Below are 19,610 nucleotides of genomic sequence, written 5' to 3'. Positions count from 1 at the left end.
CTCTTACAGGCAACCTTTGTAGATAGGACTTACAGCAAGAGAACGGGATAGTGCCAAGAGTGTTGATAGATATACATAAATACCAAAATGAATAAAATACCAAAGGATTTCCACTGCTGGACATAAGTTTTTTGTATTGACTCACTTGTTTTGTAAATTGATTCTCTGGAGATGTGGTGCTGGGACGAATGCTGGGAGTGTCATGGACCGAATTCCGTACCAACATCTCTATACTCCAAGAAATCGGCATTAAAAAACGTCTTTCGGCGTTAGTACAGAGTCGCATCTTAAAATTCTTCGGGCACGTCTCCTGGCGTGAGAGTGACTCCATAGAGCGTCTTGTCGTGCAGGGCAAGGTGGAGGGCACTTAATTCAAATTCAAATTCAAATTCATTTATTTCAAGTAGGCCTACTTTATAAGCACTTTTGAAACGTCAAGTATGTATGTTTGTAGTGACTCTACCACCGGTTCGGATAGCAGATTCTACCGAGAAGAGCCGGCAAGAAACTCAGTGGTTGCTCTTTTCCAACATCAACATTTACAATCATTTTGCTATCTTGCGGGAGATGAGAGCGAGGCTGGCTGCTTCCAATCTACCTTGTCATTGAGGAATTCATCAAATGTATAGTAACCTCGCTGTACTAGATGCGTTTTTACACATTTTTTAAATGTATGCATTGGTAGGTCAAGAATTTCCTTAGGAATCATGTTGTGAAAGCGTAGACTACTAGAGGTAGTTTACTATAGGAGGAAGGTCACCCATGCGATGGACCGATCAGATTAAGTCTGCTGTGGGCGGTCCTTTGCACGAGTGCACCAGTCTTTCGGCCAGCCGAGAGAACTATTGGATGCTCGTGGGGCGTGTGACATCTGCCCTCAAAGACGCTTCATGATGACCACGACCACTCTGTCAAGAGTGTAACGACAAAAAAGAAAGAAGAAGAACTTGTTTTGTGCCTCTTGTATCCAGCAATTTCTACGACTCATTTTATATTGTATGTCCACCTCATGGACGGTCTACCTGTTGGTAGACCGTCCATGAGGTGCGCTATCATGTGTGAGGTCGCAACACACCTCAGGACTCCACCGTCCATTAACAAATATTAGTTAACTACTCCTTAACTCGCGTCAGATAATAATGTACTTTACTACAAACCTACAATAAGTGGTGAAACAAAAAACAAACATCTGTATCTATTTCCACATGATGTTTGATCAGAGTATGTGCCATTCGTTGGTGGAAAACCAATAGACGTGCCTTGTGTACGGTGTTATTTTAGGCACATGAAGCTCAAAACGTACGCATCAGGTTGGCGGACGTTACAGGACGTCTTCCTTGCAAGCCCTGCTTAGTGTTGCCCTGTTTATAGACGGCTTTCAACTTACCATCAGGTAATAATAAGCTTAGTTTTAGCTTAGCTTAGGTATAAGCTTAGTTTTTTTTTAATTTATTTACGATAGGCCAGCGCTTGACGACAGTCATGCCTGTTATGCCATGCCATCAAAGCAATGATGAGGTCTAGGTTGGAGCACGCTTGACTAGAAAAAGCCTATTCACTCTAGCCTTGAAGGTACTCAAATTATACGTGGCAGGAAACAGTTGCCGGGAGGGCGTTCCACATCTTAGCGGCACGTATCAGAAACGTGGATAAAAAACGTTCCGTGCGTGTTGATGGAATATCAGCCACATAAGGATGCCACCGCTCACGGTGTCTCGCTGTTCTGTGGTAGAACGGAGATGGAGGAACAAGATTGTGAAGTTGCTGAGCACACTCACCAAAGTATATCCGGTAAAAAGCCGATAAACAGGCAACATTGCGTCGATGCTGGAGACTATGTAGTTTCGCCTGTGTTAACGATTTGTCGCCTATAATTCGCTAATTAACTACTTATTAAATTTTTATGGATGTAGATGAAGTCGCAGCCATAAATATACCTTATAAAGAAGATGATACATGTAAATGTTGTACCGTAACATATTACAGAGGTGTGGTAACTAGAAACTTGTACAGTAATTTACATAAGCGTTCTAAGGTATATACATTTTTGGTGTCATAAACGGTTTTGTTCAAGTTTGTTAGCAAACAACGTGTCAAAAAGTAGCAAGCAATGGGAAAGGGCTTAGCGTCTCTTTGGCAATATAATGTTACACTATCGGCACAGTACAGATAATTGAACTGTACGTTGGCACATTATAGAAAATTTTGCAATCTTATAAATATACTTTACTATTGCTTTATTCTTGGATAAGTAGTTTATATGTCTCTAGCATATTTTGCAATAAAACCCCTGAACAAAAAATTGCCATTCCATTGTGCGTGGAAAACTGCTCCTAAACTTGCTTTCGACTTGCAGCATGACCTAGGCATTCACAGCTGAACATAGGCCTTTCCAAGAGCGCGCCACCACAAACGGTCTTCCGCCTTTTCCAGCCAGCCGCTTCCAGACCCCTTTTTAAGGTCATCTATCCAGCGGGCTGGATGTCGACCAACACTACGCTTACCGATTCGCGTTCTCCACTCAGTGCCGGATTAACCACGTTGCAAGAGTAGCTACGGGCCCCACGCGAAAGGGGGCCCCGCATATTTAATACCGCACATCTCTTCCTGACTGACCGACTGACTGACTGCCAGACAGACACGCAAATAGGACATGGCCTATAGTAATTTACTACACAATTAAATACCCACAATTGAGTATTTTATCGTATTTTTGACACTTTATACTTAAGAACCCATAGCAGATCAAGGGCTCTTATAAAGAATTTGCTACGAGCCCCACGCTTGCTTAACCAGGCATTGTCTCCACTCCAGAACGCGTCTGCCCCAACAGTCCTTATCCCCGCCCACTGCCTCTGCAACTTGCTTATCCTTTGAACTATGTCGGTGACCTTGGTTCTCTTACGGAATTCCTCGATGCGAATTTAGTCCCGAAAAGAAACTCCCAATATAGCTCGCTCCTTAGCGCGTTGCGCGACTTTAAATTTGACGTACTTTTTATCCCAGAAAACCCATAAAAAGTGCGTACTAAGAACGCGGACAACATTAAGTTGTTTTTACCAAATTAAAAAACAGAAACCTCCGTCAAGAAGGGGTTTGCTTTAAAATTCATACCTGAACAGTGATCGTGGTATTCTTGACCTCAATGTTTCGATAATTGAAAACCATCGACAATTATCGAGAGTACCAAGTAGGCACTCGAGTATTGTTGTACCGATAAGGTATTATTGGTGATTACGTACCTTGTAACAATGACATGTAATCGAACAGTCATTAATCAATCGGGAGCATTTCAGTTGTGCAATGGAGACCGAGCAACTTGGATAACCATCAATTTCCTATCGAGGAAACATACGATTACCAATTTCAAGCGTTCACGCGGCTTTTCTAATAATAAGCAGCATTTTATCAAGCTAGTGGTGAAATCGTAAATAATATTTGATAACCCTTAACATATGAGTCGACTGAATAGCTTAAGGATTTAAAAATAAAAATAGTAGGTATTTGCAACAAATAGTAAAAGAAAATTGTTTGTTATCTGAAGTGCGTGTGTTTTTCTTTTTTAATTAATTAAAAGTAGTTTCACGCTGCCATTTCTTGACTGTATGTTTCCAAAGTGCAACTGTGAACAACAATTGCACTACTGCCCTAGATCCTGAAGAAGGATGATTTGGACACGTTATCAAATACTGACAGGAAATATGCAGTGACGTCATTGTATGACAAAGGTAGGGTAGAGAATATTGTAAAGTGTGTCTTAGTTCAATCGTAAATTCCTAGACACTTTTCGTAATTAACGCAGGACACCAATTCCAATTTCAAAATCCTTTTGCGGCTACTCTTAGTGCTTTACTGTATGTAATACTAGCTGAAAATATTATGGAGTGTGTCTTACGTGCTGTGCCAATATAGACACTCTTCGTAATCGATTTGTACACTTTTTTAATTACAATGTCCGTTTGGGACTACTTAATTGGCATCATTGGATGCATGAATGAATGAATACACTTTTATTTTACACCACATAAACATACAGAAAATTTATAAATAAAAATTTAACGCAAAGTATAGAATTTGGCGGCCTTATCGCTACATAGCGATCTCTTCCAGGCAACCAATGGCGTAAAACACAGCTCAAGAAGATTGAGATTGGTATATGTATTGTAGAGTGTACCTTCATTGCTGTACAACTGTAGACACTTTTCGTAATCGATGTGGAATACTGATTTGGAATGTCCGGTTGCAGCTACTTTAATTGCTTCACAGCATATTATAGAATATGTCGTATTTGCTGTGCAAACCTAGACACTATTCGTAATCGATTTGGGACACTGTTTTTCGATGTTAGGTCGCGGCTTTAGTGTATGAAGTCACTAGTATAACATGTACAGTATAGACATTTGATCGGATTGAAATAGTTGTTCATTCAAAAAAAAGAAAAATCGAAATAAATATTTGCAACATCCGGTTACCCAACCAATAATGTTATATAACATCGGTAACTAATGAACAACGCATATTACATCATACCTAAGCCCTAGCCCTTAATATTAAAATTGATTAGCCGCATTAACATAATAAAGTTAAAGGTATTTTACATAATACGGTTCAATTAGAACCATAAACTTTTATGGAGGATGTTACTTAGAGTAAAAGCATACATTAACATACCGACATAACGAGACATTTACTATGATTATTGCATTTTTAATAACCATATAACCGACCTCAATAGGTTCTAAAAATAAATTATAGATATATGTTTTTTTCCGGTTCATCACAAAGGTATTATTTATACACGTAGTTAACGTAGAAATGCAGGTCAATTTGAATGATGATTTTGATGATTGAATTTATCCCGTTTAAATCTATATTCAACATTAAATAGCCAAAGCTGGGTCTGAACGGGCTACCTTAATCCGATTTAAATATTATTTCGCGATAGAAATTCCCATCATTTAGAACGGTAATGAAGGCTGTGTAAAAACAAAATTAAAGCAGGACAAACCGCGAGACACCATTCATATTTATTGGTTTTAGGGCCGACCGATTTGATGAAATTTGAGAGGGATTACTATTCTACCTAGTTCTAGTTTAGGCAGTAGTCCACCACGCTGGACTGTGAGGTAGATGATGTTTTCCTTCACCATTAAAGCAAGGATATTTCATTGCTTATAAAGTTAAAACACGATGGATCGATCTTCGCGGCCCCAAATGAAAGGCCGAATACTTGACTAAACTTAGATATCACCACTTCTAAGCTTGTTTAAAATAGAGTAATAAATTAACGTACAATTTGATTTTAAAAAAGTGGAACTGGGGTTTCCCATACCGGCTTCTTTTCGGTAGAATATATTAAATTTTCATAACCCTGAAAAGTTAGAAGTGTTGACGATCGAACTATGACACCCCGAAACTCTGAAAAGTTAGAGGTGCTGGGGATCGAAAAATGACACCCCAAAACTCTGAAAAGTAAGAGGTGCTGAGGATCAAACTATAGTATCCCAAAACTGTGAAAAGTTAGAGATGCTGGGGATAAAACTATGAAACCCCCATAACTCTGAACAGTTAGAGGTGCAGTGGATCGAACTATGATACCCCGAAACACTGTAAACCTAGAGGTGCTGGGGATCAAACTATAACACCCTGAAACTCTGAAAAGCTAGAGATGCTGGGGATCGAACTATGACACCCCGAAACTCTAAAAAGTTAGAAGTACTGGGGATCGAACTATGACACCCCGAAAGGATGGCCAAAACATTATCCACTAGGCTATCACAGCTTTGGTTTATCATTTATTCGGTCGACCATTCCAATCCAGAAACTTCGATGCATCTGAAGAATTTCTCATTCAAAAATATGTAATAGCTATCATGAATGGGACCCACGGCGTCTCAAAGGGCCCGTGACGTAAAATGGTCCGCCATAAATTAGTGAATTTATCTGTGAATTGATATCTCCCACTCGGTTGTTAATCTTAAATGTTAATAAAATGTGATAATTTATGCCTGCTGTCGGTATAATAGGGAGTTGCGGTGATGTTCTATATTAGATACGAAGCTATAGTAACATTTCTTTGTTAATTCAAGTAATGGCAGGATTATGAAAAAATTATAACCGACTTCATTGCTATGCAATCCATTCTACTATGATACCAATAATAAAACGTCATCATTATATGCTATGTTTTTGTAGAATATTTCAAAACGGGCTGAATTAATTTTAGAAAATATTTTAGATCACCTAATACATATATTATATATATTTATTTAAGTAATGAAATATATTTTTATGGGTCATATACCCATATATTGGCAATACCTAAATTTTCTGTATTTGTTCCGTTTGCCTGTTGCCTGGAAGAAATCGCTATAAAGCGATGAGGTCGCCAAATTGTATGTGTTGTCTTGTTATACTTTTCTTTTTTATGTACTTTTGTGGTGTGCAATAAAAGCATTCATTCGTCACCTCTGAACTATGACCTACCAAACAAAAGAAGAATTATCCGGACTGGATCCGCAGTCAAATGTCTATATTTGAGCTACTAAACCTGAAGACAGAAACTCACCTTATTTTAAACATGAGCGACGATAAAGCATTTCAATTAAAAATAAAATACAAAAATTATATTCAAGTATAGTTTAGCTTCACCGTTACGACCTCTTCTAATCGCCTACACTCCATTTTTTGTCCAAGGAATGCTTTCTCTTACCAATTTGGGCACAGAGGTACTCAATGGCGTAGATTGGCTCACTGTTGTTCTAGCGGACTGTTCATTATTGTAATTTTTTGGTCCATGTGTTCCAAACTCGATTCAGACATTAACGAATCACACCTTCGATAGTTACTATTTTTTTTTTTTTAGTAATAATAAGCTATCGCCCGGGTTCTTTGTCCGCGTTTATAACATTTTTTTACAAATAAAATAAAGTAAAAATTATTTTATTGCTCCATAAAAATGACCACATTTTAAGTAAGTTTTACCACTGATGCCTGAACAAATAATATAAACTCGTATTATAGTCATCAGCTATATTCCCTTCACGTGAAATAATTCATTGTACAGAAAGAACATGAAATAATATAAATTTTAAAAGTTTTAATTTAAATTGAATAAATTGCCGTGGGAACCTTTTGTTTTCCTCTTCGCATTTGTAAATTATTAAGGATCGACATGGAAGCGGTGATAGCGCAGTGGGGGGGAGCTAGACTTCACTTTCGGGGGGCTGAGTTCGTATCCCAGCACGCCTATAACTTTTATAAGTTATTGGCGTTTTAAGTTATTTAAAATATCAACCCATTACCGACCCGTGCCCACTACAGGGCACGGGTATCCTCCCACAATGAGAAGGGGTTAAGGCCGTAGTCCACCACGCTGGCCCAGTGCGGATTGTTGGACTCCACACACCTTTGAGAACATTATGCATAACTATCAGGCATGCAGGTTTCCTAGCGATGTTTTCCTTCACCGTTGAAGCAAGTGAGTATTTAATTACTTAAAATGCACATAACTTAGCAAGTTTAGAGGTTGGTGCTGGGATTAGAACTCGGCTACTAACGCTGGGCTACTAACGCTTCCATATCGTGTGTGTTACGACAGATCATAATATTTTTTTACGAACCCTATTCTTACTGCTGGTGTCGTGACGACTAAGGGAATATAACGAAGAACGGGCAGCAATGTCCTCTATGCTACTACTACATGCTTTGGTTACCAACCCGTCTGCCCAGCGTGGTGATTATGGGCCAAACCTCCCGTTGGAAGTGGCCGAATTTTAGTCCAGCAATATTATATGCAGATGTAGTATATGCAGATATTTCATAAATAGCCTATTACAAATAAGCTATTTATGAAAGATGTGCATTTTTTTCGTGCAATTATTTACAAGCGTCTGCAAAAGGAGCTCTACCTTAGTATCTTACTCGTATTCTATTTCTTTCCGTTGCCCAGCGTGCTGATTTAAGAGGCCTTTAGTCCAGAAGTAGACTGTTAGAGGCTATAGAAATAACCTGCAATTTTTACTGCACTTACTGCATTTCCTTTTCCAGTTTTAAAATTCAGCAGCTCCGTTTGCAGAACAAGTCTGATACTAAGTTTTAGTTAAATGCCCACCAGTTGCCTTTTCCATTACACAGTAGTATGTTATTGCTTTTATCGGTAATTAAAATAACCTGCAATTTTTTTTGCAATAACTATTATGCGTGTTCAAAAGGAACGTTTGTATCTCACTCGCTATTCTACTGCATTTCCTTTTCCGGTATAAAAATTCAGCAGCTCCGTTTGCAGAACAAGTCTGATACTTAGTATTAGTTAAATGTCAATCAGTTGTCATTTTCATTACACAGTAATATGTTATTGCTTATACGGTATGATGCGCGGAACTAAACGCTTTAGTATTGTTATAAAACAATGCTTCACGGAAAATACTAAACTCTACACTTAGTTTGACGACCGCCCTGGCGCAGCGGTGTACAGCGCTGTGGTTTTAAGTGGGAGGTCCCGGCGGATATGATACAGGAATTTTTAAATTCTGTAGTTTCTCTGGTTTGGTGGGAGACTGGGAGACAAAGACGTGCCGACAAGAGGTTTAGCCAGCGCAGGAAGATAATATACAGACGGACCCGAACGACTTGCATTGAGGACGTAACGCTTGTTCCTTACGTGACGATTACTACCAATAACCTAAGTCCTACCGCAAGACGCGTTAAGGAATTTCGTTCTAATAAACATACCTATTACCTATTGCATTCTAAATATTTCATTAGAAGTTATTCGGTCAAAGAATTTTGTCATAGCTATAGCCAGGCCCTTAAGGAATGTGTGCCATCATCGAATATTAATGATATTATTTACCGATCAGCGTGTGATAAAGAATGCGTTACGTTGCCAATTAAAGACGCATTAGGTAGATATTAATTTGAAATATCGAAAGTTGATTTCAGTTTTTACTCTTGCGTATCGTGGGAACTGTGTGTGGGGTCGAAACTATAATACGACGACAGACGGCTTTACGTGCTCTACGTTAACACTGCAAATTTCCTAACTCCGGGCTGTAGTATTGGATACTCCAAGGTTGGTGGTTACATGATCATTCCAACGGCATTTATGTGGCGAAAGATCGACCACAAAGGTTCACATTGTAATCAAATCAATGATCATTACATTACATCAACCTTGTTATAGCGGGCCGCATTGGTTGGATTGTGATTATGGCACCGACTTTTTTTTTTAAAGAATGCTTACTCTTTAATCTATTGTCAAACCAGCCAGTTTAAGTAATTGTACAATCTTTGTACCCAAGCCAAGAATAGGTACTACCCAACAGTAGCCGGCAACTCTGTTAAAAATATGTCATTCGTGGTTATATTCTTGACCTTATCCGCTTCACGCGGTTCAGTATAATTTTCTGGATAAAATATTGAATATCACGTTTCTTTATTATACAAAGAAAATTTGGCCTAGGTAAGTTTTTGTTATTGTTTAAATATTGGGATTGAATAACACTGTGAGTACTTTGGTTATTTAAATAGTTTTTTAGTTAACACATTATACTGATATTTCTTCCAAGTGTGTGTAAATGAAAATACTACAATTAAAATATGGAATTTAAGTAAGTATATATGATATAATATCTGTTTTCTACGTCATGCCGGTCTCAATATTTTACTTGCCTAATTGAATTTTAACGACGAAATTAAGACATCCGAGTCAATGGACTTACTAATTTGGTTTTTGAAAACTTATTTTCACATTACCTTAATATGCAGTTGCATTTACCCAATTGCCTGTTTGTTATCTTAACATCCTGTATTTATCAGGTCCTGAGGCCAGTATAGGTGGGATTCTCCATACAAATAAATAAATAAATATACTACGTCAATACACACATCGCCATCTAGCCCCAAAGTGAGCGTAGCTTTTTTATGAATATAATACACATAAATACTTATAATAAACAGATAAACACCCAGACACTGAAAAACATTCATGTTCATCACACAAACATTTTCCAGTTGTGGGAATCGAACCCACGCCACTGGGTTCGATTCGGCACTGCACTGCGCCACTCGGTCGTCAAATGTATTAGAAACCCTATTTTCTGCCTGAATGAAGCCTCTAGAGCAATACTCAGTCTCGTGCAGATATGTCTGTATGATTTCTTTTATTTTAAAAGTTTATTATTTAAGAAAATCCGACCCTCTAAAATTAACAAAAATTTACCTTTAACCGCCAAGTTCAAAGGACTCAAAGACAAATAATAGACAATAATAGAATTTATTTACAGACTTTTTACACTCTTGAAATATTATTTCGATAAATTTTAGATGCTTTTTTTCTGTAATTTTATTTTAGGCATAATTGGCTCCCTAACTTACACCATCAGATCATATTTTTTTCTTTATATTTATACTCTTTATTTGTACTTCACATAAAGTTCAGAAAATAAAAAGAAATAACTTCAAGTAGGAAGAAGGATACAAAAGGCGGTCTTATCTCTAAGTAGCAATCGATGCCAAGCAACCTTAGGATTTGGAAAACTAAAAAGAAAACGAAAAGGGATACGCTATCAAGGATCTCTTATCATATTCTTGCTGACAGAATATATACTTTAATATGGCACGAAGGTACAAAATTTTGTAAAAACCAAATCTTTAAGCACAACTTTGATAACTTTTAGATATAGAAAGTACATTTTTTATTCATGAGGCGTAACAAAGGATGTTAGCCGAGCGCGAAGAAAAAAAAAGAGAGTAAGAAATGTATACTCCACAGATTACAATATGGCATAGATGGCTGAGTGTTTGCATACTCATTGGTATTGCTCTATGCGTTACTCGCATATCAAAGATTTCGTGTTAGTCAGTAGTATTCCGCTTTCTTATGTTAATTTTCTTTGTCCCCAGTGGCAGCAGTATGCATCCTTCTAGAAGTAGGCGCTATACCCAGCAGACGCAGCGGTTTCCGATGCAACGACCCAGACCTCTCCTTCCCACACACAGGAGACACTATGTCCATCTCCCTCATCGCGGCTATCACCGTAATCGTGCCGTATATTATTGTGAGTATATGATAAATAATTGTTATTTATCATCGTCATCACCATCATATGACAATGAGAAAGGGTTATGGCCGTAGTCCATCACGCAATCCAAGTCGAATCCGCCCAGGGCCAGGGCAGATTGGTAGATTCGATACACCTTTGAGAACGTAATGAAGAACTCTTAGGCATGCAGATTTCCGCACGATGTTTTCCTTCACCATTGAAACAAGCGATATTTAAATTGTTTAAAACGCGCATAACTTAAAAAAGCTAGAGGTGTGTGCTGGGATTCGAATCGGCCACCCGAAAGTAAAGTCGAAGTCACCGGGCTATCACCGCTTCAATCAGTCATTACTTTTGTATAACTGTATTAATAATTAGAAAGTAATTTAGTAACTTCAAAATTGGAATCGCTTGTTACATGGTAAAAGATTGAAGTTCGAAATGTAAGTTTAGTATAAAATACATCATGTGAATTTTCAAATACGCCCCAAGTCCAAACATTTCACTTCAAAATATTCAAATGACCGTTTCAGTGTAATACTTTTTATTAGATCGAGTAGTTCCGGTGGCGATCCGTGGTCTTCATCATCAACTTGATTAAGTGGTGGTTTTCGATAGAAAATGCTCAAGTCACTTTGAAATATACTCAAATCGCTTTAGGAGTCCCTGAATTATTTAAAGAGTTCCCCGATTTCTCCAGCATCCCTTCGACATATCTTAACCTGATTAACATTGGACCACATGGGAAGCATACCGTCTTAAATAGAAAAATATTTTTTCAAATCGGTTTATAAATGACAGTTCTGAATTTTGACAATCACCTTTGTGGATCTTCCAAGTATACGTGACATTGGCGAAATACAACGTGCCGATTTGGCACATCTAAAAGCGAAAAAAGGAAAAAAAAAGAAGACAGTTCTGAGCAACGAAATAAAAAAAATTAAACCTCCTCCTTTTTGTACTTATTGAATGAATTTGTCTAAATAGGAAACCGGTGGTAACCAAATATTTGTATACTGTGTTTAGGTATTGAAAATTTGCATTATAAGCCACGGTTAAATTATGTTGTTTGGTAAAACAAAGTTGACACTTCACGTTAATTTGCTACTTAGTATAGATATCCAAGACTTGGCATAATAAATCGTTTGTATGCGAAATGGCCGTCGTTGGTGTCAAAGAATTCGCAAATATTTTAAGTGGTTTTTAAAGTTCAATGTTAAACAAACATATGAACACAACAATAATACTTTACATACTATCCTCAGCCTATCACTGTCGGAATGCTCTTGGCATATGCATCATTTCCCATAGAGGACATGGATTTAAATAAAGGTTTTGTTTTAACTTGTATTAAAAAAGTTAGGAGGGCTCAATAAGGATAATATTTTGCTAATGCAGTATTTTCATTTATAAGAACCTGGTACTATTCTGTTGTACAAACCAAAGTCTAGATTGTATCAAGTTGGTTTACTCCGATCCGCTCCTGGTCATGTCCGAGGCACTTCCAGTAAAGATGCGTCTTGCGGTGCGGGTGTACCGATACGTTCAGTATTAAACGAAACTTTTATGTTTCAGAAGGCTTAATTACGTTAATATTATGATTTATGAGTCCCTGGTACTAATTCTGGTGTACAAACCAGAGCTCAGGTAGTGTCCAGTTGGTTTGCTCAAATCCGATCCGGGTCACGGACGAGGCACCGCCAGTACTGAGTACGGTACGGTACGGTTGGTATGAAACTTTTCGTGTTTCATCGCTTCACATTTTAGTTTCATGTTTCGATTATATTACAGACCATATCACAACGTGCTCAAGCCATTATGCATTTGATTTTCTATTGCCTCATGCCTGAAACAGTTCTGCCCCAAAAACTTACTCAAAACGTCATCAAAATAGTTTCCACATGTACTAAGTTAAACTCAGAAACTGTGTAAGGCGATCCTATTGATGGATCACATCCATCGCTACTCATCCTCCCACATAAAATCAGATTGTGTAACAACCATAATAGCATCTTACACAATCATCCTGTTACAGATCTGGGCGATTGAGACAATCCTCCACCGAGACGACGAGTATTCTATTAAGAAGAATAAACTCCTCTGCAGCGCTAAGACAGCTGGTTTCATATACAGAGACTACATCTACGGTGCGGTGGTCAACCTAACCGTGCTTGAGATACTCAAGTGTGTGGTTGGGTCTCCAAGGCCTACCTTCTTCGACTTATGCGAGCCGGATAAAGCGCGAAATTGCAATGGGTGAGTACTTTTCTATATTTAAAATGCTAATTAACGTAAGCATGCTATTTATAATAAAAATACAGCTAACAAAACTTATACACTAACATAGCCACTTATAATGATTACTTCCAGTAAGCCACTACAGATATCAACGTTAAATTAGTGGATGGTGTGAGGGTGGGTAAATAACAAATATAGTATGAGGTGCATAGTTATAAGAATAAAGTCAGTACATGCCTCACGCTGTTGCATTACTAACAGGTCTTTACACTTAATTGTTTTGGAAGACGTTACCGTACAAATATGCACCATAGCAAAGACTCTCATCGATATTTATTCCTTTGAGGGCAATGCGTAGAATTTAAACTGCAGCTTCGGTTTCAGAGCTAAAATAACTTCTAGTTATGTGATTTTGGGGCCTGTAACTGACTTATTCATTTTACGGTGTAACAGTTAGAAAATATGTCAAATTTATTCCACTTTGATTGAATGAATGAATACACTTTTATTGTACACCAATGAAAAATAATATTTACAGAGATATAAATACATATCAAGAGAGTACAATTTGGTGGCACTTTGGTTATTAATACATTAATATTTAGCCCTTACAGCGCTTACGCGTATTATTTTGTTTACAGGTGGTACACTGATATAAATTTACGTTAAATTAATTATATAACATACAATAAACCTAACAGGTTTTAACCATCATCGTTTGTTATAATCTTTAGCCTGCCCCTGCTAGATATGCTTCTTGGAGAAGTTTCAGTCTATTCCACCTGTGTTTAATGTCTATTTATGGTACATTTAATGTTGCATAAATAGCCGATGCATCTAATCTAAACACACCTTCCTGTGTGGGTCAACATTTCCATTGCTTAAAGCAGTGTTATCATAAAATTCTAGTTTTATATAACATACCTTGGCGACTTGAAGAATTATAATTCCAAACACAGGGACGCCAACAAGTATTATAATAAGACTGTTTTCATCGATGATAGTTAGCCCCCAATCTCCATTTACAGTATCAATCTAGTATTTATTTAAATTATATGTATTTCTATCCCTCAGGTCGGAGTATGTCCACAGCTACACCTGCACTTCCACGAGGTTCTCGCGATACCTACAGATCGACTCCAGCAGGAGTTTCCCGTCTGCCCACACCTCACTCTCTATCTACTGTGGACTCTTTTTAGCGGTAAGATATCACACACATTTTATTTGATTGCATAATAACTTTTCCCTCCGAAAGTTTCCTATGATCGAATCCTGCGGAAATTGTTTTTGTTCCAAGGATAAGAAAAATTCTGTCTCCAGGACACAAGCTTTCTCTATATATAGGTAACGAAGGGTATTTCCTTCTTGCTCTTATCATCATGTATTCTTCAAGTTGGAAGACATACGACATTTTTTACGACCGACCGACTATCTGACTTCAACCGTCCTTCGGAATTAAATAAATGCAAAGGTACCCAAGGTTATATTTCTAAATCACGCGTTATTGTTTTCCGGGTTATTATCCGAGATAGAATTACTATGTTCAACTCCAAGATGCAATCTATATTAATCTATATCTTTTGCGCCAAATTTCATAAAAATTGGTGCAGCAGTTGAGCCGAACATTGTTTTGATAACAAACATATACACTTTCGCATTTATTGGATAACATTCTATAATATATTGTTACAGTAAATTTATAAAGTGGGTAATTAATTAAACTTTTGATAACTATCAATTCATATTTGCCAAACATTTTATTAAATTGATTAGGATTTTTACAAATTTGATTAAAAACCAATGTTCATGACATTGAGTTGGGGGAAAATTTTGATATAAATACGGATGCATTTTCGATACAATTCAGTGCTACATGGACTCGAACGATGCAAAGATACCTCCCGGTTTTCGTCGTTTATCAATATGCACCTACATAATCATAGTTTCATTAAACTATTTGGCAAAAGTAGCAAAATTGCCAAAAATAATACTTGGCTCTTCCGCCAGGATATAATTTTCAATATTTTGCACTACGCCACTGCTAACCCCACTTGAACCGTTCAATCATACTCGTATATATACCCCAACACGGAAGCGCTGGCAGACTGACTGGCTAATTAACCCTGAAGTACTACAGGAACAAGAACGTCCTAGGAGCACAGATTATATAAAACGAGTGATATCAGCATATCGTCTTAGGAAAGTACAGAAAACCTTTGTGGGGCTGAGTATATGCTTTTATAACATGATACCGAAAGTAATATTAGATTTACCATTACATAAGTTTAAAGAATGTATAAAAACACATTTAATACATCGAGGTTACTATACTATTGATGAATTATTAGTGACAAGGTTGCCTGGAAGCAAGCCGCTCCGCTTTCATCTCACACAAGATAGAACAAAGATTGTTAAATTGTAAAACGATGTTGGAAAAGAGCATCTGCTGAGTTTCTTGCCGGCTTTTTCTCGGTAGAATCTGCCGGACATACTTGACGTTTCACGTGTGCTTATGGCCTACTTGAAATAAATGAATTTTGATTTTTTTGATAAAATAATTCGGATAGAAAATATTTAGAGCTTATGTATTGCAATCGTGGCTATTCGATTGCTTCATAAATACGTGAAATTAGATTAACGTAAGAAACAAGAAATACAAATGCAAAATTTACGAAACATTGTTTTTTTTTTCACAATCGTGTTTGCGTTATATGCGAATGCGGTGTAATGAAGGTTACTAAGTACGACGAAATATAGAATTTAATAATAATGAGAATCATAGCTGATAAACTCCTCGAGGGTTGTAACAGCGTCACCGGGAGATGGGAGTGAGTGCTTCAGCTTGCCAGAAGTTGTGGGCTCGACGGCGTCGGGGAGCTATGGGACCTCGGCTTAGGTCGCCGTTTTGACAAGTGTGGCTTTTTGGACTAGAATTAAGTCCAAACGCTCCAGTGAACGCGGTAGCGCCCTACAGCCGGATAGCGGCAAAAGTCGACGTCCTCTTCTTCGCCGGCGAAAACTAGAATATAATAAAACGAGTAAATTTGTGTTATACAAATATCTAAACCCATGTTACAGTAATTTTATAAAGATCAAGTAATTATGTAATGATCATGACATGGAATTGGTGGGTATTTTGATATAAATACGACTGCGTTATCGACTCGAACGATGCAAAGATACCTTCCGGTATCTTAGTCGTTTATCAGTCAGAAGTGGTACGATACGAAAGTCTAGCCCACGTGGTGAACTTGTTCGATTTGACTGTCAGCTGAAATGACGATTGTTCTTAGTGACTATTGTTTTTCAGACTGTGGTTATCTTTAACAATTGTCTACTAAGCTTTTGGCAAGAGTGGTGTTTGTGCTATTAATCATACAGAGTCAGCAATGTGTCTGTGTGACCTATTTACGAGAAAGTCCACGTTGACCATCTACGATAACGTGTCTGTGGACTGACCGCGTAACTGCGAGCCGTGTCATATTAGGTGCACCATATTTGCCATTCCACTTACCTGCTAAAATATGTCTTTTTATTATATGTAAAATGAGCAAGTATTGAGTTTCTTGCCGGTTCTTCTCAGTATAATTTCCAATCGGTAGTAGATTCACAGCTTTAGTTTCTCGATTAGGCCTAGGTATGTTTGCAGGGTCGCAAACTTTAGTCAGGATGGTCGAATGTTACAGTAAATTTATATGACATGGAGTTGGTGGGTATTTTGATATAAATACGACTGCGCTATCGATATACTCCAGTCCTACATGGACTCGAACGATGCAAAGATACCTCCCGGTGTCTTAGTCGTTTATCACCTATTATTCGCTTCCAGTACTTTATTGCCGTATGGTTAACAGAATTCTACATATAGCCACTGAATTTTTGCATTCATTTCAGTGGTATCTCCAAAGACGGGCCTTCAGTTGGCACAACCGCTCCGTCCTGGTTGTACCTCTACTTCAGGTCCTGTGCATCATCTACGCGATGACCTGTCCTCTTACCAGGATCACTGACCATCGCCATCATTGGTGGGATGTGCTGTCCGGAGCTGCGATGGGACTCTGCAGTGTTATATACACGGTAAGGCCTTTTTTACTTACATCTTGTTTCTCTTCTTCCTTGTCATATATAGGTCACCTAACGTATAAAAAACCAAAAGCAAGCAAGCAAAATAGATCTTATCTTTTTATCAATAAAGATTTTTTTCGGTCTTCCGAGGAACGTGGCCAGCCCACTGCCACTTCAGTGATGTCAGTTACTTTAGTTCTTTAGCGAATCACTCAATCAATGCAAGCATATTATCATGATAATCATATCGACTCATTACTGGCCCACTAAAGGGCATGGGTCTCCTCCCACAATGAGGAGGGGTGAGGGCGTAGTCAACCACGCGGGCCTCGTGCGAATTGGCGGATTCAGCATACCTTTGTGAACATTATGTAGAACTCTCAGGAATGCAGGTTTCGTCACGATGTTTTCCTTCACCGTCGAGCAATGGATATTAATTACTTAAAACGCACATAACTTAGAAAAGTTAGAGGTGCGTGCTGGGATTCGAAGTCGACCCTCCGAAAGAGAAGTCGAGCTCCTCCCCTCTACGCTATCAGCGCTTCAAGCAAGCATATAGTCAGCTTTAATTTATCATTCTTTACTTCTAGGTGCTAGTTCTCTGCAAGAACTTCTCTCAGCCAGCCGTAGTCAGCACTAGCGACATATCCAGCAGTGACAGCAACAACCATCAGTCGGTGCGACGTTTACTGGCCAGCGGACCCCGTGTGGTCGGCCCGTAGCCACAACCTGTGTAAGGCTGATGCCTTGTGGACATAAAGTGTTGTGAAAAACATTCTTAATTTAATAAAGGTTGAAAAAAGTGTCTGGTGATCAAAAGATTAACATGTGACAATTATATGAAACAGAAAAAGAATGGGTAAACTTCTAAACTAGTTATGATGTGTTGTGACTTTTTTTTTAAATAAAATCAATCAATCAAAATTTGGTGTCAAAAAGAAACATGAAATTAGAAGCAGAATTAGAATTATTTTATATTAAAACAATATTAAATGATGATGACAAAGAAACTCGTGAAAAGATAAATTAATTAATTAAAAACTAGAGGTTTCTTATAGATGCGATGAAAAGACAATAAAATATTGTCAAATATGGTTTTGGTACTGGGTGATGTAAATAAAGGGAAAGATGGTGAAAAAACTGAAGATGCCTATTTTGTGGACACTGCATAAGTAGTATGACAAAATAGTGCTGAGTCGATTGTTAACGTTAGAGCTAAACTAAAATGACATGAGAATAGTACTATACTTTATACATGTGCATGGAATGCTGTAAAAGGGGTAGCACTATTTTACTAGCCTATCAGTTTACTACATTGTAAAGAATTGGCTGAATCTGTTTATTTAATATTTGTAGTGGTTGTATCAATTATTGTGATGTGTAATGTAAGTTTTTTTTAACAAATCTGATATGTAGAATTTCTGAGCGATAAATTAGTTTTCTTACTAATGTTATTTGCTTTGTAAATTTATATAGAGCAAAAGTAGGATTCAAATATTCTAGCTTTGTAAATCCGCATGACTAGCAACGCCATCTAGCTTGTAGATTTAGAAACTGAAAAATATAGTACGAATCTACAAAGGAGATGGCGCGGCTAGTGACGTAATACAAGTACCAATAGTTTTCAAAAAAATATCGATAATATTAAAATTTGGTATTAATAGCTTAGATACTTTCTTAATACAACTTCTCATAACGTATTTATTAGTATTATATAAACTCTCTTTTTCTATGTCTCTATTTATTTATGAATAAATAGTATTTGACTAGGTAGTAGGGCTAATATTTTAATATTCGTACATTTGTAATTAAAAATATCTAAATAGATCACTCATACATATTTAGTATTATAAATAATACTTCAGTTATGTGTGAACTCCTATTTAAAAATATAATTTTGAAGTAAAGGATTAGCTGGTAACATTTTTATGGATTTGTCCAATGACGTGTGTTGACAACTTTAACTTATGATATTACTTAAGAATTGACAATATTTTCTATGTGTCTATGTGTACTGAATACGTACTCGTAGTATACTAACCAGTGAAGCATGTATTCTATAATTAAATTTAAAACAGTCCAGTGTAAAATAAAACAAATAAAAATAAAATAAAATATTTTTTTTTGTAGACGTCTATTGATACAGACAGGTGTGACATAATATACGAATAATAAAAGATGTTTACTCATTTGTCATTAAAAAAGATAACTTATTTATTTTTTTAGTAATGAAAATAAATTTAATTTCTTTTGCCTATTTTA

At 37.2% G+C, this 19,610-nt stretch overlaps 1 protein-coding gene across 2 annotated transcripts in view; it reads left to right on the top strand.

Moving 5' to 3' along the window:
* LOC120633273 (phospholipid phosphatase 2-like) overlaps positions 1-19,347 on the top strand; it is a 117,039-nt gene extending 97,692 nt beyond the window's left edge. For both annotated transcript variants that reach the window (XM_039903451.1, XM_039903452.1), the window contains exons 3-7: positions 10,906-11,060; positions 13,081-13,301; positions 14,358-14,484; positions 17,178-17,360; positions 17,939-19,347. In XM_039903451.1, coding sequence (XP_039759385.1) covers positions 10,906-11,060; positions 13,081-13,301; positions 14,358-14,484; positions 17,178-17,360; positions 17,939-18,070 — 818 coding nt within the window. In that variant the 3' untranslated portion in view covers positions 18,071-19,347. The remainder of the gene's footprint in view (positions 1-10,905; positions 11,061-13,080; positions 13,302-14,357; positions 14,485-17,177; positions 17,361-17,938) is intronic.
* Positions 19,348-19,610: the final 263 nt, after the last annotated feature.

Source organism: Pararge aegeria, chromosome 21 (genome assembly GCF_905163445.1).
Source record: "Pararge aegeria chromosome 21, ilParAegt1.1, whole genome shotgun sequence".
NCBI lineage: Eukaryota > Metazoa > Arthropoda > Insecta > Lepidoptera > Nymphalidae > Pararge > Pararge aegeria.
The sequence above is the reverse complement of the archived record's forward strand: the minus strand, read 5'-3'. Positions and strand labels throughout refer to the sequence as shown.